The sequence below is a fragment of the Colossoma macropomum genome, unplaced genomic scaffold, assembly GCF_904425465.1.
Source record: "Colossoma macropomum unplaced genomic scaffold, Colossoma_macropomum, whole genome shotgun sequence".
In the NCBI taxonomy this organism is placed as follows: Eukaryota; Metazoa; Chordata; class Actinopteri; order Characiformes; family Serrasalmidae; genus Colossoma; species Colossoma macropomum.
The window spans coordinates 20030453-20053083 of NW_023494797.1; the positions used below are offsets into that span (position 1 = coordinate 20030453).

At 39.1% G+C, this 22631-nt stretch overlaps 1 protein-coding gene across 1 annotated transcript in view; it reads right to left on the bottom strand.

The window, feature by feature from the left end:
* adamts18 (ADAM metallopeptidase with thrombospondin type 1 motif, 18) overlaps positions 1-22631 on the bottom strand; it is a 118324-nt gene that overhangs the window by 36115 nt on the left and 59578 nt on the right. The window contains 5 exon segments of the mRNA XM_036584474.1: positions 541-664; positions 3599-3729; positions 9069-9201; positions 9203-9242; positions 20271-20419. Of these exon segments, the coding sequence (XP_036440367.1) occupies positions 541-664; positions 3599-3729; positions 9069-9201; positions 9203-9242; positions 20271-20419 (577 nt within the window).

The following is a 22631-nucleotide window of genomic DNA, read 5'->3' on the forward strand; positions in this document are numbered from 1 at the left end:
AGATAGAAATCCTGTATAGAGAAAAAAGATGCATCGAGATGCATTGATAATCGTTTTATAATCGCATTGCAGCCTCTGAATCGTAATCGAATCGAATCGTGAGGTGCCTAGAGATTCCCACCCCTAGTCGCTATATCTATTTCTCCTGTCGAGACTGTTGTGAGCTTAATTTAAGATTATTTACCTTAGTTCTAGACAATTTACTTGTTTTAAGTAATTATATTAAGTAAATTTATCTCACTTTATTGGCAGATAATTGTGCTTGTTGTAAGAAATGTGCTTGAAAACAGTAAAATCACAAAAAATGCCAGTACAGTGAGATAATTTACTTAATAAAATGACCTAAAACAAGTAAACAATGTCTAGAAATAAACTAGATGATCATATAATTAGTGCACAACCTTCTCAAAATGGGAAATATTAGATAGACCCACTAGATTTAAGATCATTTCACTTGTCAAGCTACTATTTTTCGCAGTGCAGTGTGAGCGAGTGTATTCCTCAGAGAGATAATCTCTCCTCCTCCTCTCTCGGCCGTACCGTTGGCTCTGTGCTGCAGGTTGTACTGCCCGCTATACAGTTTGCAGGTGGAGTTGTCTCCTTTACACACTCCGCAGGCATCCAGCGCAGCGGAGGAGCCCAGCACCTGGTCACAGCCCACCGGCTCCACAGGAAGAGAGGAAAAAGAGAAGTGAGATTAGAATGACATTATGAGCTGGTGCAGAATGACAGAGCGCTCAGTTCTGCACATGAACACCACTGAATGCTAGAGAACTGCAGCGGCGCACTGTAAAACACAGTATAACTGTGTGATAGTGTAGTGTCCCATAAAAGAACCGTATCATACATTTTTACTCTATTTGTGCAGCTTTATGTACCAAAAACAATCGTAATAATTTTTAAATGGTCATTTTTCAACCTCTCAAATTAAACAGGCTGTCTTTTCTTACTGTGCCTTTAAGGCTGATATATGTAAAACTGAAATATACATGAATCAGCCATAACATTATGACCACCTCCTTGTTTCTGCGCTCATTGTCCATTTTATCAGCACCCATGGACCCTCCCAGAGCAGGTACTATTTGGGTGGTGGATCATTCTCAGCACTGCAGTAACACTGATGTGGTGGTGGTGTGTTAGTGTGTGTTGCGCTGGTCTGAGTGGATCAGACACAGCAGTGCTGCTGGAGTTTTTAAACACCTCAGTGTCGCTGCTGGACTGAGAATAGTCCACCAACCAAAAATATCCAGCCAACAGCGTCCTGTGGGCAGCGTCCTGTGACCACTGATGAAGGACTAGAGGATGACCAACACAAACTGTGCAGCAGCAGATGAGCTATCGTCTCTGACTTTACATCCACAAGGTGGACTGATAATGTAGGAGTGTCTAATAGAGTGGACAGTGAGTGGACACAGTGTTTAAAAACTCCAGCAGCACTGCTGTGTTTGATCCACACAGACCAGCACAACACACACTGACACACCACCACCATATCAGCGTTACTGCAGTGCTGAGAATGATCCACCACCCAAATAGTACCTGCTCTGTGAGGGTCCATGGGGGTCCTGACCACTGAAGAACAGGGTAAAAGGGGGCTAACAAAGTATGCAGAGAAACAGATGGACTACAGTCTGTAACTGTAGAACTACAAAGTGCACCTATATAGTAAGTGGAGCTGATAAAATGGACAATGAGTGTAGATATAAGAAGGTAGACTTAACTTTATGGCTGATGAGCGTTTAAAAAATATATGTGAATGTTTAAAAAAAAAACACCCTTTATATTGTATGAAGATTTCATAACGAATGGACCAAAATAAACTAAAGAAAGTTATAAGTTATAAGTTATTATTTTAGAGATATTTGCTTTTTTTTTGGGACAGCAATGATATATAAACATGTTCATGGTTGTGACATCACAATTCAAGCAGTTTTTTACAACTTAGACACTTGGCAACGATGTTAAAGGGGAACTCCACCAATTTCTGTATAATTCAACTGTTAACAAAGTAAATTAGAAAAGTTTGCTGTGAAATGCTTGTTCTAGAGAAACACTGCAAAAAATGACATCTTGTCAAGTGAAATGATCTTAAATCTAGTTGATACGTGTAATATTTCTCATTTTAATTTGCTGTAAGCCTATTATAAGATTATTTAACTTATTTCTAGACATTTGTACTTGTTTTAAGTGATTCTAGCTAGTAAAATGACCTCACTGTCTACATATAATTTTGTTTGTTGTAAGAAATATGCCTAAAACAAGTAAAATCATCTGTCTCTATGGTCAAATCATTTCATGAAACTCACTAACAAAAATTTAAACATGTCAGCAAATAAATTAAATAATCGTATAATAAGCTTACAATGATCTCAAAAATGAGAGATATTAGAACTAGATAAAATATATATTATATCAACTAGATTTAAGATCATTTCACTCAATGACAGGATAGCATTTTTTGAAGTGAACTTATTGAGTCCGAATTTTTCACGACGGTGTGGTGGTGATAGGAACCAGACGTCTGAAGAGTTTAACGCTTCTACAGGAAATGGCTCCGAATATATTATGGCATCATTTTACAACGGGTTTCAGAAGCTGTTTAAAATATATTCATGGCATTCAGATGAAACATCCATCCATCCATCCATCATCTAAACCGCTTATCCTTCTGGGTCGCGGTGGGGTGCTGGAGCCTATCCTAGCTGTCATTGGGCGGATGGCAGGATACACCCTGGACAGGTCGCCAGTCCATCGCAGGGCACACAGACAGACAGACATACACATTCACACCTAGGGGCAATTCAGCATGTCCAATCAGCCTGACTGCATGTTTTTGGACTGTGGGAGGAAACCGGAGTACCCGGAGGAAACCCACGCAGACACGGGGAGAACAGGCAAACTCCACACAGAAATGACCCTGGTCACCCGGCCGGGAATCGAACACAGGCCATTCTTGCTGTGAGGCGACAGCGCTACCCACTGCGCCACCGTGCCGCCCCGCAGATGAAACAGTCCCCCAAAAAAACATATTTTTTCAGATTTATCACTATTTTACCATCATCAAAATTATATATAAAACTCAGAAGATGTGTAGGTTCACTGGTGTAAATAAAATGGCTATATTTTGCAACCCCTGGTTTTAACACCACCACTGTAAAGACTCTACACACTTAAAGGTGATGATTCTTCAAGGTTCCTTTAGTAAAGAAAATGGTTTTATATAGAACCATGAACACTCAAAGAGCCATTTGCATGATTAAAGGGTTCTTTGCATCATGAAATTCTTCTTCAGATTGACGGAGATGGTGTTGTAGATGGTTCTATATAGAAATGGTTCTAAATAACACCAAAAAAGGGTTCTGCTATTGTTACAATGTCAAGCTTGTATCAATGGAAAAAAACCCTTTTTGATGCTACAAAGAACCATTTTCTTTACTAAAGAACCCTTGAAGAACTGTCATTTTTAAGTGTGTACAATGAAGCATTTCACATCAAACCACTCTGAAAGACTCTGTGTGCAGCTTCCAGACTGAACTAAGCTAAATTCTGAAAAATTCCCCTTCAAAACAGCAGAGAAGGAAAAAATCTCTCCCCTTACCTCACATATGCCGTCGATGCACACGTCCAGTCTGTTGTCGGAGCAGGACGTGCCGTCCTTGACCTTGCTGGACATGGCGAAGAAGAAGTCAAAGTCCTCTGCAATGCAGTACAGCTTACAGATGTCTTCGTCTGTATAAGAGAAGAATGAGGCTGTTATATGCAGGTTTGGGCAAAATACTGTGAAAAAGTACTGAATGCGCTGCCCTAAATGTGGTCAGCAACATATTCAGTTACAGTATATAATAAGGAACATCTCGCTGGTGTCGGAACAAAGCCTCGTATCTCCAAAATGGTAACTTTACAGAAGAAGGAAAAAACATACTGTACTTTTAATGTAAGTCAATGGAACCAGAATTTTTTCCAAGTCATTTTGGGACGTTTCTTTTGGTCCAATCATCATGAAATTTACACACAATGTAAAGAGTAACAGCCATTTTCAGATTATGACAAAAACTGAAAAACGACAAAAATGGAGATATGAGGTTTTCTTCCGACAGCCTTTTTCTTGCTGTTACTGATTGGCTTTCGTCCTATAATTATTCTGTTAATATGTTTCATGAAAAATTAATTGTAAATTCACTATTTCATTTTTTTTTTCATCTGACAAGCTGCTACAGTTCACTGCTGCCCTAATAACCCCCCAAGCAGGAGATCAGTCTTTCCTTAAAAGAACTCAGTGATGCTGAGATACATAACTGGCTCACCACATTGGTTTATCAGTCTACTCAGGCTTTAGGAGGAACCTCAGTGTTTGTAAAGAAGCTGTTAATTGAGTTCCACTTTGTTTGCTACACACCATGTGCTGATTTTAGGACCCTCCGCAGTTTGCAGGCAAGACGGTAGGTCACTTCTAGCCTTCATAACTTCAGAATGATTTAAGGTACAAATGTGATCCACATATCAGGACATTCAGCAGACCCGCCCCTAACTAGCAAGCATGATGCCATTGAGCTTTGATGTCAGCATCAGTGAGTAATTTGACTCGGAAAATCACCTAAAATCCTGATATTACTGCTCTGTTGTTTGGCCTTCATATTCCAACAAAGGGTTAAAACAGCGACTTGATTCACACATCAGATCACTCTTCAGATTCTGCCTCACCATGCAGAGTGATTTCATCCACCTGTGACCATCCATCAGCCAGCAATCCAGCTCTAAAATCACCCACAACCCACTCGCTACCGTTATACTACATCTCTGCTTTTAGCCTTTAAAAAAGGTGATAAAAGGTGATAAAACTGCAGCGTCCCATTCAACACAATGAGTGCACTTTCCCTCTTTCCCTCAAAATCACACATACAGGCCCTAAAACACATTTTAACAGATAAATAACAATAAATATGACAAATATTACAATAAAATTAATAATATCTAGCTCTGTCTTTCAGTTTACATTGATTTTGAGTATTAAAAATATCTGATATTAAATATGCAACTCATTTTTTAAGTAAAAATAATGCCTATCTTGCTGTGTATCAGAGTTTTAGCACTCAGCCTGAATCCAGAAGGCCAGAAAATCAATAAAAAAACGTTTATTTTTACTCATAATAACCAATAGAATGAATCACCATCAAAATTACTAGCACTTTCAGCTCACAGACACTCCAGACTAACAATTTCTGAAAAGGCTTCTGAAATTCCACCTGTTTTCAAGATTTCTATTAGCAAAAAAATGACAAACTTTAGCAGGCGTTAGGTAAAGTTCTGATCAGAAATGTACAAATTCATAAAGATATCAAATTTCTGTCAGTATTTACATGTCAAACAATGGTATATCTGAGCAGCCCAGGGTTTCCTGAAAATAACTGTTACATAACAATAACACTGAGTCACTTAAGTCACTTTAAAATGTATAAATATTCTTCACAGATTATCTGTTTAATATAAATATATTTGTACATAGCAGAGTACAAATATCCTTACATAGGTCCCTCCTGTCTCCATATTTTGTATATATTTTGTGTATATTTTTATTTTTACTTTGTTTACTTTCTGTAGAGTGAATGTCCTCACATGTTGTGCAAATGACAGATAAACTTGAAAACATGAAATAACAACATATGGCTTGTGTGACTGGCACATGTAAATACTTCATAATTGCAATTGCAATTGTAATTGTCCCAAAAAATACCAAAAAATAAATAAATAATTCCAAAAATCCTGGAGTTCTAAGGGTTAAAAAGAAGCATTAATGGTGCATCTTCTGAAGGTTTTAGACGGTGTGTTTACAGCGTTCGGGGGAGTTCGCTACACCTGTGGGCTAAATGGCTTTGACGCATGTGTATGTGCATGTGTTTCCCAGCGAGATCAAACTAAAGGGCACCAAACTGCGGAGAATATACGGCCTGAGCTGAAGCAGATCGTACGCAAGACTACGACCTGACACGTGGTTACAAATGGACCCATAAAAGTGGAATGCGAGAGGTGCAGCCCCCCCACTTAGGCTGAAATACGGACCAATGAGAAACAGACAGAGCATGGCCCGAGTACACAGCCCAAAATACAAACATGGACCGGACCGACGGCAGGTTCGTTCAGCTCAGAAGGAGGAGAAAACACACACAGAGCTGCAGCCCAGTGGGTTAAAAAGAGGACAACGCTATGAACTCGCATGACCTCCATGTGATCAATCACTTAGACACACTGAGCACGTGTGTAAAACGCATCCTCTAAACACACAAACTGCACGTGAGTCACTTTAAACCGGGCTGTGAAAAGAAGTTTAAGCTTCATAAGACGATATTCTCCTCATCTACTGTTTACAAATCAGTCGCAAAACGGAAATTCAGTGAAATTAAACGATGAGGGGCAATAAGAGGTCATGATGCATTTGGATGTAGATGTTAAAGGCCAGTCCAGCCAGGCTAATCCCACTTTGGAGGGTCTAAAATAGACGTTTTGATTTGTTTATTATGTTTTGGTCACTGCACTGACCTATTCAAGCTTCCTACACGGTAGAAAACCTTTCACACGCTAGAAAAAATCACTTTAAATGAATGAAGATTTTGACAAAAAAAACAGTTTCTAATTAGACTGAATGGGATTTTTAACAGTCTTGTCCAATTTAGCAACTAAACAGCTATGAAAGAATGCATTTGTGGGCGGAGCTTAGAGAGGTCAAAATAGGTCTGATTCCATGTGTTATTTTATGGATTTTATTTAATTTGAAAATGCAGAAAGAGGCAAAATTTTATTCCCAAAAGACCTTTTGTTTTCTTTTTTTTTAACCTTCCTTAAAAATTCATTTTTGTTGTTTCTGAGTTTTTTTCATGCTTATGTATTGTTATATATAATAAATAACTTACAAATAAATGAATAAATAAAGACATAAATAAATAATTCCTACCATTAAAAATATTAGAACTGTAAAAACAATAAAAAGAATGTAATGAAGGTAAAATAAAGCCAAAATGCTTAGAAAAGGGATGTTTATATTCCTTTTTGTGTCTGTTATCATGTTTTGTTTCCGAATAGAAATCGTCCAAACTTTCTTCCAAGAAAACCTTGTTACATTAACTTACATTGAAAGTTAAGAACATTTTTTTCATTTGATTTTATTATATATATATATATATATATATATATATATGTATTCTGGTTTATAAAATTCATTATTCGATTCTATGCGATATTGTGCTGGTTTCTTGATTTGATTTTGTTTTTTTTTACATACAGCAAAAATTATGAGTACCTGAAACTGGGCCTTACATTAATATATTAATGTTTCCATTTTTAGTTTATTAAAGCATTTAACATGATAAAAGTATAATATCTGACACAAAAGCTGAGCTTTGAAGTGTCCTGATCTAACACTCTAGCCTCAGACTAACACAATACAAAGATACCATACGCTGTGATACAGTATGCTTTATTGTAACATCCCTAATATTCAGTGTGTAAATACTGCACATAAATAAATACACAGGTGTATGCAAAAGTTTGTGCACCCCTGGTCCCATACATGTTGTATTTCAAAGTGAAAAGAAGGGAACACAACCTCTACAGAGAACACATCTCTGCATGTTTTAATACATTTCAACGGTTTATTTACGGAATTTAAAAAATTGGGAAAAATAAAACATAAAATGTGGCTAAACTGAAAAGTTATGGCACATTTTGAATGTTAAATTTTATTTTGTAAAATATGTAAAAAAAAAATATATATATATATATATTATGCTTTTGTTGCAAATATATAGAAATTGTGCTCTAAAAATGACAAAAAAAAACATTTAAGTTTGTTCTCTTTTCTTTGTTGTCATTTCTAAGATTTTTTTAAATATTTTTGTAAATAAATAGATAAATAAATAATTTCTCTCCACCTCCTCTAAGCAGTGTTTCTGTGGTAAAGCCCTGCCCTGAGGAGCTCTTTACTAATCCATCTCCGCTCATCTATCACACAGCGCGAGTGGCTACATGTCTGAACTCTGGATCACACCGTCGTTCTGCATCATCAGCTGCCGCTGAGCATAACAAAACACTTGGCTTCTGCAGCAAAAACAGTCCAGAAACAAACACGACTGATTACCATTTCAAAAACTTCCACGTTTTGCCAAGACAGCAGAACAAGCACAGACAAGGGCCTAAACTTTTGCTCATAAACTTCACCTGACACACATTATACACCCACTGTCCACTTTACTCTAGCGCCACCTAGTTGGTGTACAGTTAGAGCTTGTAGCTCGCCTGTTGATGACCAGTCTGTATTGTCCATCCTACAGCCCTCGGTTTCCGATCACTGAGCTGCTCCTGTCTGGATATTTTTAGGCGGTGGTCCACTCTCAACCGAGCAGTGACACTGATCTTCACCAACACCGCTGTGTCTGACACTCTCGTACTAGCAACACCAGGAATGGTGTAGAGGGGGCTGATAAACTGCAACAACAGATGGACTACAGTCTGTAAGTGTACACCTACATAGTGGGAGGTGTTTCTAATAAAGTGGCCAGTGAGTGGAAGTACAATGTAAGTGTTTCCAGTAAAGTGGCCAGTGAGTGGAAGCAAAATGTAAGTGTTTCTAATAAAGTGGCCAGTCAGTGGAAGTACATGGTGGGTGTTTCTAATAAAGTGGCCAGTGAGTGGAAGCACAAGGTGGGTGTTTCTAATAAATTGGCCAGTGAGTGAAAGTACAATGTAAGTGTTTCTAATAAAGTGGCCAGTGAGTGGGGGTACAGGGTGGGTGTTTCTAATAAAGTGGCCAGTCAGTGGAAGTACATGGTGGGTGTTTCTAATAAATTGAGTGGAAGCACAAGGTAGGTGTTTCTGATAAAGTGGCCAGTGAGTGGAAGTACAAGGTGGGTGTTTCTAATAAAGTGGCCAGTACAAAGTAAGTGTTTCTAACAAAGTGGCCATTGAGTGGAAGTACAAGGTAGGTGTTTCTAATAAAGTGGCCAATGAGTGGAATTAGAGGGGTAGGTGTTTCTAATAAAGTGGCCTGTGAGCATTGCATTGCCATTAAGGTGCCATACCTTCCACTTTAGTGTAGGGCTTCCACTTGTAGTACCATCCTCTGAAAGGTTTGCTGTTGTACTCGGCGCACTGCTGGGCCCGAAAGTCCACAGCATTAGGCTGGCATGGTGCAGTGTTACACAGCTGGTGAACGACGGCTGGAGCCCTGGCAGAACCTTCCATTGTGCTGTGGGCTTTGGAGAAAAAAAACAGCAATTAGCAAAGCTAGCAATGATTAGGAATGCTGAGCACTGCTAACAGAAATTAAGAAGAGTCCAAACATGTTCATCAGCAAGAGAATTTCTTAGCTCGAATTAACCCAAATATAGTCATCAGCCGAGACATGTTTAGTGCCTTAACATCAATTTTATGCTGGAGCTATGAGGTTAATGTAGCTAATAAGTAATGGAAGTAAAGAAGGAAGGAAGTGGGGAATCTTATACTCCACCAATTGCATCTAACTGCCACAAATGATGTCACAAAGTACATCTCTCACACTTCCTCTCATATACATTATATACAGACCTGGGTTATCACAGCAATGGCCTAGCAATGCCTTAGCAATCACATGGGATAACAGCAATGGCTTAGCAACACCTTAGCACCCATCTGGCATACCATAGCAATGGCCTAGCAACGCCTTAGCAACCACATGGAATAACACAGCAGTGGCTTAGCAAAACCTTAGCAACTATCTGCCATACCATAGCAATGGCCTAACAATGCCTTAGGAACCACTTATGACTCCACAGCAATGCCCTAGCAACCACCTGGAATATCATAGCAATGGCCTAGTCACACCTTAGCAACCACCTGGAATACAATAGTAATGGCCGAGTAACAACTTAGCAACCATTTTTAATAATATAGCAACAGTCTAGGAGCACCTTCCCAGCTAGATATGTTATATCTAGCAACACCTTAGCAACCACATGGGATTTCACAGTAATGGCCTAGCAACACCTTAGCAGCCACCTGGGATACCACTGCAATGGCATTGCAACACCTTAGCAATCACCTGAGATAACACAGCAATGGCTTAGCACCACCTTAGCAATCACCTGAGATAACACAGCAATGGCTTAGCAACACCTTAGCAACCACTTGGGATACCATAGTAATGGCCTAGCAACACCTTAGCAACCACATGGGATTTCATAGTAATGGCTTAGCAACACCTTAGCAACCACCTGGGATACCACTGCAATGGCATTGCAACACCTTAGCAATCACCTAAGATAACACAGCAATGGCTTAGCAACACCTTAGCAACCACCTGAGATAACACAGCAATGGCTCAGCAACCACATGGGATACCATAGTAATGGCCTAGCAACACCTTAGCAACCACCTGGGATACCAAAGCAATGGCCCAGCAACACCTTAGCAACCACCTGGGATTTCATTGCATTGGTACATAAAATGTAGTTTTGCTGATGCTTTTTTAAAGTTCATAATCAAAACTATAACTTATAAACTTATAACTTCTAAACTATAAATTCTGGTTTAGGGACCTTCTACTATTACTGCACATTATATTACACTATGATTGAAAATCATTATTCTAGTTAAACTTTGTCCATGTCATGAAAAGAATAATCCAACAACCCCCCCTCCCAAAAAAAAACCTGCTCCCAAACATGGTGCATTAGTTCCCCTCTGTCTGTATCTGTAGTAACTTTACGTCAGACGAACCTACTGATGTTTCATGTAAGCGACTCTGCCAGACATCCGACATAAATTGCCACGTTGGACCGCGTCCACGCTGGCCAGCGGCTTTGCGGAACACTAAAACATACCCACAGACTGAAATGCAATCTGAGTAATCTAATTCATCTCCATAGGCTGTTGTGTCTTTTGCATTTTGGTTAAAAAACAGCTTTTTTATTGCCTCATTGTGGGAGTTTACCTCAAATCTATGACGGAGATTCATCACTTGAAGACTAGATCTACTGATTCCGGCACATATTGCCAGATTACACATGGGCTGAGCCCATATACATAAAAATACACAACATGATAAAGGAGCGCAGGATAATAACGTTTATGCAGAAAACAGGTGTGCTGTAATAAATACAGTAGGGCTTTATGTAGCTTTACAAAAGCACACAGTATTATAACTCTGCTTGTTCTGTCTGTAATAGCATCGTTTGTTAAAATCTGAGGGGTTTTTATGGCTCCTCCTGTGAGCTCGAGGACTGGACAACCTCTCCAACAGCTACTTTTACTTTTAATTCTTCAATGTATTACATTTTTCACTTCAACTTTCAAGCACCAGTTGCTCGGTTAATGAGTAATATTCCCTCAGCATCTCCTTATTTTAATTCAAATAAAGGATTTGGTCATTTTTCCACCTCCGACTGAGTGTCTTACAGAACATGTGTAACATATGGTGTCTGTTAAGCTTTAAAACTAAGTTTCTTACATGTGTTATAAAGTTTTGCAGAAATATGAAGTGTCATATGATTTCACATCCTGTAAAATGTGTTTGGGTGCAATCCCAATGCATAGCTTGGACCTGCTTGTATGATTTCACACATATTTTTTCTAATATACCTAAACTACACAGAGAATAAACCCGTCTGCAGACCTTGTGTGAACTAAACTAGAAGAGAAGAGAAGAGAAGAGAAGAGAAGAGAAGAGAAGAGAAGAGAGCAGAGCAGAAGAGAAGAGAAGAGAAGAGAGCAGAGCAGAGAAGAGCAGAGAAGAGAAGAGAAGAGAAGAGAAGAGAAGAGAAGAGAAGAGAAGAGAGCAGAGCAGACGATAAGAGAAGAGAAGAGAGCAGAGCAGAAGAGAAGAGAGCAGAGCAGAGAAGAGAAGAGAAGAGAAGAGAAGAGAGCAGAGAAGAGAAGAGAAGAGAAGAGAGCAGAGCAGAAGAGAAGAAAAGAGAAGAGAGCAGAGCAGACAAGAAGAGAAGAGAAGAGAGCAGAGCAGAAGAGAAGAGAAGAGAAGAGAAGAGAGCAGAGCAGAGAAGAGAAGAGAAGAGAAGAGAAGAGAGCAGAGCAGAAGAGAAGAGAGCAGAGCAGAAGAGAAGAGAAGAGAAGAGAAGAGAAGAGAAGAGAGCAGAGCAGAGAAGAGAAGAGAAGAGAAGAGAAGAGAGCAGAGCAGAAGAGAAGAGAAGAGAAGAGCAGAGAAGAGAAGAGAAGAGAAGAGAGGAGAGCAGAGCAGAGAAGAGAAGAGAAGAGAGCAGAGCAGAGCAGAAGAGAAGAGAAGAGAAGAGAAGAGAGCAGAGCAGAGAAGAGAGCAGAGCAGAAGAGAAGAGAAGAGAAGAGAAGAGAAGAGAAGAAGAAGAGAAGAGAGCAGAGCAGAGCAGAGAAGAGAAGAGAAGAGAGAAGAGCAGAGCAGAAGAAAAGAGAAGAGAAGAGAGCAGAGCTGAGAAGAGAGCAGAGCAGAAGAGAAGAAAAGAGAAGAGAAGAGAAGAGAAAAGAAGAGAAGAGAGCAGAGCAGACGAGAAGAGAAGAGACAAGAGAAGAGAAGAGAAGAGAAAAGAAGAGAAGAGAAGAGAGCAGAGCAGACGAGAAGAGAAGAGACAAGAAGAGAAGAGAAGAGAAGAGAGCAGAGCTGAGAAGAGAAGAGAGCAGAGCAGACGAGAAGAGAAGAGAAGAGAAGAGAAGAGAAGAGAAGAGAAGAGAAGAGAGAAACACTGAGAAGAACCAAGACTCAAAATTAGAAATCATAAAGATGATGATGGAGAACCACTGAGAGAAACCAAGACTCACAACTTAGAAACCCACTGAGAGCATGATGGAGAACCTCTAAGATTAACCAAGACCCATAACCAGAAACCATTAAGAGCATGATGGAGAACCACTGAAAGGAACCAAGACCCATAACCAGAAACCATTAACAGCATGATGGAGAACCACTGAAAGGAACCAAGACCCATAACCAGAAACCATTAAGAGCATGATGGAGAACCACTGAAAGGAACCAAGACCCATAACCAGAAACCACTGAGACCATGATGGAGAACCACTGAAAGGGACCAAGACCCATAACTGAAACCATTAAGAGCATGATGGAGAACCATTGAGAGGAACCAACACACAAAACTAGAAACCACTGAGACCATGATGGAGAACCACTGAGAGGAACCAAGACTCAAGCGAGGGGAATATGGTGGGCTGGACGCTTACAGGACGTTAAATATGAGAACACAAAGTTCAGTATAAGTGTAGGGCAGTAAAGGAAAGCAGAGGAGAGCGCAGGCCTCCTCCCAAAACCTCAGGAATACCACACTGTGCCACATAAAAGAGGAGAAAAGCCACCCTCTCTCTGCAGGGAGAGGTGACCCATGAGCCGCCTGGGACAGAGCTTTGAGGGCTGGTTTGTGGACAAGCTGTAGGGTTTAAAGTGGAGACATACTTTAGGATATCCACCCACAGAGCAACCTCAAACTGAAGGGCTGAACTGCAGCCTGGACTGCCTATTATAAACGCGTTAGCAGCTCCTCCACAGGGCTTCACTGGCTGTTCACACGTCAACATCAGAGAGAACAAATGAGACTTCCACAAACACTTAAACATCACTCATCAGCCAAACATCCACGAGACGATCAAACGGAGACATTCCAGAGGAAAAGACAAACGCGATGGAAGCCAGCCCTCCTCCACACACCTGAACTGCTGCGCTGGGAGCACCATTAAAGCCAAGTCCAGAGAACTCTAGTGCTGAGTTCCCCTTTAGAACTGCAGAAGAACTTTTTAGAACTTCTTGAGATTTGTTGGGCGCCTTTTAGTGTTTGTCGGTTACAATTATTACATTATCTCTTATCGCAGTTTGATCTGAACACACTGTGTTAAGCTGACTAAAGCTGTCAAAATCAAATTTAACATCTGAATATTCATCAGATCCAAAGAACAATGCAGAAAATGCCTCTGTTGTCTTGTATGTTCCAGGCCAATTAGTTATAACATTATCCCAAATGACAACGACCATACAGAATGAAGAACATGCTACTGCTGATCACAATGGCTCTGAGAAGAACCACTGAGAGGAGCCAAGGGCTCGGCAACATGCGGCTCTTTGACTGTCCTGTTGTGGCTCCACAGCTGAATTAGATTTGTAGGTAAAAATAAAATAATCCTCCTTTACAGTAAAATAAAGCTCTGCTGATCGTTCAACACAGTTTAACAATAAATGGTCTTAAACTCTGGAGTTAATGTAGAACTGCTGATTCACCCTTTAACCCTGAAGATCAGCGCAGACTGCTGGTCACCATAGCAACACAGACAACAGTCTCGCCTAGCTAGTAGCTAACGAAACGGCAAAGAGAGAGATTTAAGATGAACATCGATAATTTAGAGACGAATGGACTTATTTGTGTTTATAATCACTCCAGCTGGTTTCCTGATACGTTTAATCTGCAACGAGAAACTGACAAACACTAAAAAGTCGCGAGGCTGAAGTCAGTTTCTCATTCGCCAGCTTCTCGTTCGAACTGTCCCGTTCCACCTTAAATGATGCAGCAGTTACATTCTGGCACCTCAGGCATCATTTAAGGTGGAACGGGAAAGTTCAAACAAGAAGCTGGCGAATGAGAAGCGACTTCAGCCTAGTATGTAATTAAACATTGAGAGACATTTTACAAGAAGTTTTTCTACTTTTGAGGAAAAGTTTCCTGCTGGAGATGCGAGAAAAGCAGCTGTAGCTGAGCTAAAGCTTAAAGCAGATCAAAGTAAGTCTGCATTTTTATTTATTTTATATTTTTTAGCCTATGCTAGAACATCAGCACACACTGAGACATATTTACAGCCAAGATGGTAAAATCAGTAGCGCCCTCTAGCGTCTGACCAACCCCAAAGACGTTACTGAGTGGCTATTCTCCTCACTAGAATTTCTCTGATTTTACTTTGACACCAGTCAAAGTGTCTTTGCGCTTTCAGTTGCCATGTTCTTTAGTGTGTAATGACAGCAGGAGACCATCAAGCTTTGGATTTTATAGAAAAGTCCTTCTCAAAGATGCATCAAACAGGCCTCAATACCTTTTTGGATGACCATCTTGTGAGCTGCGAGGCTGAGAATCATTGGTTTACACACTGTAAGTGGACTTGGGAGACAACATTGACATTGCTTTTATCACCCTACTTATTTTCTTTGCAAAATAGTGCATAATCTTTTAAAAGTAAATATCTAAAATTTAATATATGTGAATATTTTTTAGCTTAAACAGAATGTGAAGGTGGGAGTGTTTTCACTTCATGGGAATAAAATAAGGATCCAGATCAAAACAGCCTTCAAACCCATATTATTGCTGTTTTGTTCTACTATTCAAATGCAAATATGTAATTAGATACTTATGTAGTGAGTTACAAAATTAATTAGATTTGTATTTAATTTGCAGTTTTTAGCAAATTTTTGTGTCTCGTTTTTCTGTTCCGATGTTAAATAATCACAAAAACATGGAAAAAAAATATAAATCAAATTCACATCATAATAAAATATCTCTTACTTACATACACAAATGTGGTGTGGATTGAAAGTTTAGAATCTGCACTTTCTACACAGTTTCTCCACTCGTTCCCTTGAGTCCTAATAATTAATCTAAAACTGCATGGTTTGTTAAAAATCTGCAACTTCTAAGGGTTAAACAACCCATCCAGACTCATCTATTCCAGCAGGCTATAGGTTATTTTATGTGCTATAGGCAGATCCACATGTCTCTGCCTGTCTCAGCATGTTTTCTCTCTTTTCCTCTGGGACGCATTAACGTCCTTCAAGGGAGAGGAAACACTGAGCTGCTTCTCTCTGATTTACACACACTATATACAAGGAGCCAGTTACAAACCTACAAAACACACAGATTTCACTCACCTGGATTACTGCGCTAAGGCTATTATGTCTATTTGTCTAGAACGGACTCAGTTTATATCACAATACCTACATTTAGAGTGGGTTATTCATTCAGCCTAATGAGAAACTGTAGAACAGACTCAGTTTATATCACAATACCTACATTTAGTCAGATCATTCATCTCAACCTAATGAGAAACTGTAGAACAGACTCAGTTTATATCACAATACCTACATTTAGAGTCAGTTATTCATTCAACCTAATGAGAAACTGTAGAACAGACTCAGTTTATATCACAATACCTGGATATTACAACCCCATTTCCAAAACCCTATATTTAATAATTTGAAAATAGTACAAAGACAACATATCAAATGTTGAAACTGAGAAATTTTATTGTTTTTTTTTTTTTAAATATTTGCCCATTTTGAATTTGATGCCAACAACACGTTCCAAAAAAGTTGGGACGGGGGCCTGTTTACCACTGTGTTTCCTCACCTCTTCTTTAACAACACTCTGTAAGTGTTTGGGAACTGAGGAGACACTGCTGTAGTTCTGAAAGTGAAATGTTTTCTGTTCTTGTTTGATACAAGATTTCAGCTTCTCAACAGTTCAGGGGCTCATTTGTCATATTTTTCATTTTATAATGCACCAAATGTTTTCAGTGGTGACAGATCTGGACTGCAGGCAGGTCAGTTTAGCACCTGGACTCTTTTAATACGGAGCAATGCTGCTGTAATACATGCAGAACTTCATTTTTTTTAAAAAACAATAAAATTTCTCAGTTTCAACATCTTATATGTTGTCTATGTACTATTTTCAGTTAAATATAGAGTTTAAATTATTTGCACATCATTGCATTTTGTCTTTATTTACATTTTGCACAGCGTCCCAACTTTTTTGGAAATGGGGTTGTATTTCTTCATTAGAACTAACAAAGTATTACGATGGGGACAAACAGGTTCCCACCAAGACCGTAAAGTACATTACACACGCCGCTTCTCTTTGTCAGGAGAAATTTATGGCTCTCCTGTTTTCCCTCTGCCAACTGGAGCAGAGACAGTGGAGGATTTTACCTTTATTCAGAAAAGACACACAGTACACTCTTCAGTCTGAAAACGATCTGACTCCGCGAGACTCTGAGGGGATTTCCTCTCCGGCAGAAATGCAGAGAGATGCCAACAGACAGCCGAACGCTGAAGAGGAACCGATTCACGTTATCCAGCTCCATCTAACAGCACCTGCAGCTAAAACTCCTCACAGATACCTGCCGACACATGCAGAGAGGAAACACCTGGCCTACACACACACACACATGCCTAATGGTAAATCTGGATTCTAATAAATATGTAGTTATGGATCTTTTTCAAACTTTTTAACCCTCTCGTATGTGGGACCACACTTTAACTCCTCCCTCACGACTACAGAAGCAGATTACTTTCACTGCAGATACTGAATACAGCAGACACTGAATAATTTATAGTAGTACTGAATTAATCACTCATTATCTAAGCTGCTTATCCTCCTGGCTCACAGGGAGAGCTGGAGCCTATCCCAGTGCTCACTGGGCGGAAAGCAGGAAACACCCCGGACAGGCTGACAGTCCACCAAAGTACAGAAACACAGACATACACTTTCACACCAAGGGGCAATTTAGTGTCTCCAATTTGCCTGAATTCATGTCTTTGGACTGTGGGAGGAAATCTGAGAACCCGGAGGAAACATACATACTGAATAATTTATGTTAGACACTGAATAATACATAGTAGATACTGAATAATTCATATTATTTGCTGAATAATTCATAGCAGACACTGAATGATACATAGTATATACAGAATAATTCAAAGTGCATATTATGTAATACATATAAGTTACTGAATAATTTATAGAAGTTAATAATTTATAGTAGATGCTGAACAATTCATAGTAGATACTGAATCATTTACAGTAAATATGGAATAATTCAAAGTAGATATTAAGTAACTCATAGTAGTTACTTGATCATTTACAGTACTTACTGAGCAATCTATAGTAGATACTAGATAATGAGTCAAAATAGATGTTATGTAATTCATTGTAGATACTGAATAATTAAAGTGAGACTGAATAATTTATAGTACATGTGGAATAATACAAAATTTATGTTATGTAAGTCAGAGTAGTAACTGAATAATTTATAGTAGTTACTGATTAATACATAGCAGATACTGAATATTTTAGAGTAGTTACTGAAATTCATAGTAGTTACTAAACTTCATAGAAGATACTGAATAATTCATTGTAGATACTGAATAATTCATAGCAGATACTGAATAATTCATAGTAGATACTGAATAATTTATTGTAGATACTGAATAATTCATTGTAGATACTGAATAATTCATAGTAGATAGTGAATAATTTATAGTGGATACTGAATAATTCATAGTAGATACTGAATAATGCATAGTGGATACTGAATAATTCATAGAAGATACTGAATAATTCATTGTAGATACTGAATAATTCATTGTAGATACTGAATAATTCATAGAAGATACTGAATAATTCATTGTAGATACTGAATAATTCAAAGTAGACACTGAATATTTCATTGTAGACACGGAATAATTCATTGTAGATACTGAATAATTCATAGTAGATACTGAATAATTCATAGCAGATACTGAATAATTCATAGTGGATACTGAATAATTCATAGTAGATACTGAATAATTCATTGTAGATACTGAATAATTCATTGTAAATTCATAGTAGTTACTGAAAAATTCATAGTGATTCATAGTGGAATCTGAATAATCCTTAACAGATACTAAACACTTCATAGTGGTCAGGGGATAACAAACCGTATCACTAAAACAGATCTGCAGTTTACGCTTTAAATGGACTTTAAATGGTACGTATCACCTGAGAAAGAGGAACCACTGAGCTGATCCTTTAGATCTGCTCACACTGTATACAAACACTTCAGCACAAAATGCCTTGATTTTCATCTACAGCAACTCAGAATGTTTACATTTTAGGTCGAAAATGTTTACATCACCCTGCAGTGATCAGTTCAATTCTTCTGCAGAAACATGACCGACTTTTCATATGTTGTTCCTCAAAATACGGCATTTCGTCCAGTCTGAGGTCAACAAAGCTCCTCCAGAGGAGCAGACGGCGGTTAATCTGAGATTAGCTGTTTCTTGCCTTTCCCAGAGCGTCTGAGAGGCACCGGGTCAGCTAGCCTTCAAATCTAATTCAACCACTGACCATTCAGAATAGATAAAGCAGGACAGCTCATTCACTTTCACAGTGAATAAAGCTGCTGAGGAGATACAGGAATGTGCAGTCGGAGTCTGTCTGTGTGAATCAGAGCTGGGAGAAGGCTGGGAGGGAGAGTGGACATCACTGCACTTCATCTGTCCACTTCATTTTCAGTTTAGTAAAAGGTCATTCTACAGAAACGTCCACTTTTCTATCCATCCATAGGAGTCACTGGTGTTACTGATCCTCACTGGTGTTCCACATAATAAAGGAAACACCAGAGACATTTTTAATGAACAATGCATTTTACAAAATAACGCCTACAGAGCATCAAACCACATGTTGTTAATCATGGAATATCCACTAAAATATGTAATTTAATCCATTTATATTCTATTTTTTCACAGTTACCTCAGAATAAAGTCGGTCACACCAGTGACTTCAGCTAAAAGCTTCATATGAAATCATGAGCTAAATGAGAAAATCTCTGATAAATGAAAGACTCAGTGGACTCACCATGAGCTTTTCTTCATAGATCCTCAGACAACAGGTAAAAAGAAGTCGTGATGTCATCGGTGTGACATTTATTTCAAAATAAGAGATTTTTTGTTACGCAGTAACACCAGTGACACGACTCCTGGGGGCCACAACTTTCATTATATATTTTATAATATTTATTTGTCATTTGTTTTCTTTATGTCATTTAAATCATATATTTCATAGTCATGTATAGATTATTGTAGTTAAAATAACATGTTTTCACCTCAAAATATGGCCTCAGCCTTCACACATGACTGTGAGGACGAGCTCTTCTGTGGTGCTTGGAATTCTATACGGTTGATTTAAAAACCAATATTGCTAAATTGAGGCTCAATAAGGTGTAATTGTTAAAATAACGTATTGTTTTATTTTAAAATATAAATAAATTGTAACCCAAACATGTTTTTTCAAGTGTAATATATCTGTAAATGCTAGGGACACAAAAATGGACGTTTCCATAGAATGACTCAACACTCTCTGCTCTAAAATTTGTGGGAGAATGAATTTTTGACATTTTTGGACATGGAGGACATAAATATGATTTTTTTGCATTAGTTTAGGTTCTTCCTGCCAGTTTGACCCCATTCGTTAGGTGCTGTCAGTGAGGGTGTTGAGATGCCGTTGGTTTTTATTTACCTGGGGCTGTTGCAGGATCGCTCCCGGTACATCACCCCTCCCCCGCAGGTTCTGGAACATTCGGACCACTCTGACCAGCCGGACCACTGTCCGTGGACCGCCTTCGGGCCGTGATCCCCCAGCTTCACACACTGACCCTTCCGACACCACTGCATTAGTGGACGACAGAAATACACTGAGAACAGCCTAAAACTGCTTTAACCACAATTACTAATACACAATAATTTACACATAATAAAATTAGAAAACCTGGCTTTGTATTTTTGGAACAAGGCCTTCTATGCAGTCTGCTCAACGGTCAGGTGATGGTTTATAACCCAGAGATGCACAAGTCCAGTCCTGGAGGGCTGGACTCCAGCAGAGTTTGGTGAATTACCTGCTCCAACACACCTGATTACACTCTTCTGCTAATTGCCAGGTTTGGTTTGTCTGTGTTTGAGAAGGGGAACCACCAAACTGTGCTGGACACCAGCCCTCCAGAACCAGTTTAACCCTTATGCTGTAATTACATGTTGATCCGCCCCTCATGCCAGAATCGACCGTCACATCACAATGATGATCAGTGTTACATCACAACTGTAGAACTTACGTCCGGGTGGAGAACGCAGGTAGCGCTGCAGTGATACAGTACTACTGTTAATACTACTTAAAGCAGCTTTATCTGCTGGAATACAAGAAAATGTAGGTAAAATCAGTGACATACTTTGGAACGTTTGACATTACAGCCTTAAACACAACAAGATTTGACTTTTACTGCCGATGTTTTGTCTCTTATGTTTGAATTTTGTAAATTGTCCCATAAACTGAGCTGCTTAGATGCTGATTAGACGCATGTTATCCACCCGGAAATATAGCCAACCAGTGTATTTACAAACGTTCTGATTTGGTCTAAACAACTGACAGCGGCAAGAAGTCCTGTAGACGTTGCCATGGTGATAGCGTTAATGTTTTGAACACATGCTGATGTTTCTAATAGTGTGCTACAGTCAGCCTTAAGGAGTTGATGTACACATTGTGAAAAGTGTCTCGTCAGACCTACCTAAAAAAATGACTTCATGTGGTAACAAGCAATTGAACTAGTTGTATTCAACTTCAAAATCTACTTTGAAAGAATCAAATTTTTTGAAATTGCTGAACGAAACTAGTTCAATTGCTTGTTACCACATACAGTTATTTTTTTAAGTAGATCTGACGAGACACTTTTCACAGTGCATGATCAGGTTTGCCTGGACTTCACTACAAACACTCCGCTCTCATGTATCCAAAAAAAATCAACATCTGGTTTATTCCACCATCACGATCTGGAAAACTGAACTCTTGATCGCTGCGCTCAGTGGAAAGCAGCCGCTGGCAGAATCATGGCAGAACTGTTGCTGCTCCATTAAAAACATTAGAATATCAGGTTTACAGTCGTCTGTTTTCCGCCAACTTGTAAACAAGGCATTAGTTTGGAGTTGTTATTTAGATTTATACAACAGTTAGTTCCGGCCACGCAAGCTGATTGGTTGAGAAGCGTTCTAATTTCGCCATAACATCACGTTTTTTTCACAAACACTATATCATCACTCCACTGAGACGCCGTTGCTAAGCAACAACTTTGACAGCTGTTTTAACTCCTTACTTTGCCACAAACAGAAAATGGACACTTTTAAGATCACATTTGACCGACAGCCGATTTGGTCAGACTCTGAAGATGAGACGACACTAAAGTCCCAAACTGTCATCACCACTGAGCAGCTTTTCAGTCGGCAGCTGTGACAGAAGAACAGCTAAACAACCTGGAATCAGCCAGAAATGAACCCAATACCATTCGCCAAACTAAATGGGCTGTAAGATGCTTTACAGACTGGCTGGAACAAAACAACATTAATACTGATCTGGCAAAAAATAACAAAACTGAGCTGAACTTGATATTGCGGCAGTTTTATGGCTCAGTCCGATTTGGTCAGACTCTGAAGATCAGACTACACGTTTGGCGAATGGTATTGGGTTCATTTCTGGCTGATTCCAGGTTGTTTAGCTGTTCTTCTGTCACAGCTGCCGACTGAAGAGCTGCTCAGTGGTGATGACAGTTTGGGAATTTAGTGTAAGGAGCTGGAGAACGAACTGCCGGCTGTGCAGCGAGTGGGCGGAGCTCGTTACTCTGACGTAGCAACAAGCTGCTCATTAAGGAACTATAATTTGGTGAAGGAACTGCGAACATTAAAACATATTAAACGCCGCGTTCACGGCCCAGTTTATTAATTTATTACTTTATTTATTGAACTGTTGTATCAAAGCAATAGAACACTCGAGGTCACATGTTATCGCCAATAACATCACGGCTGTGATGATCTACGGCGACCAAATCACAGCCCGTGG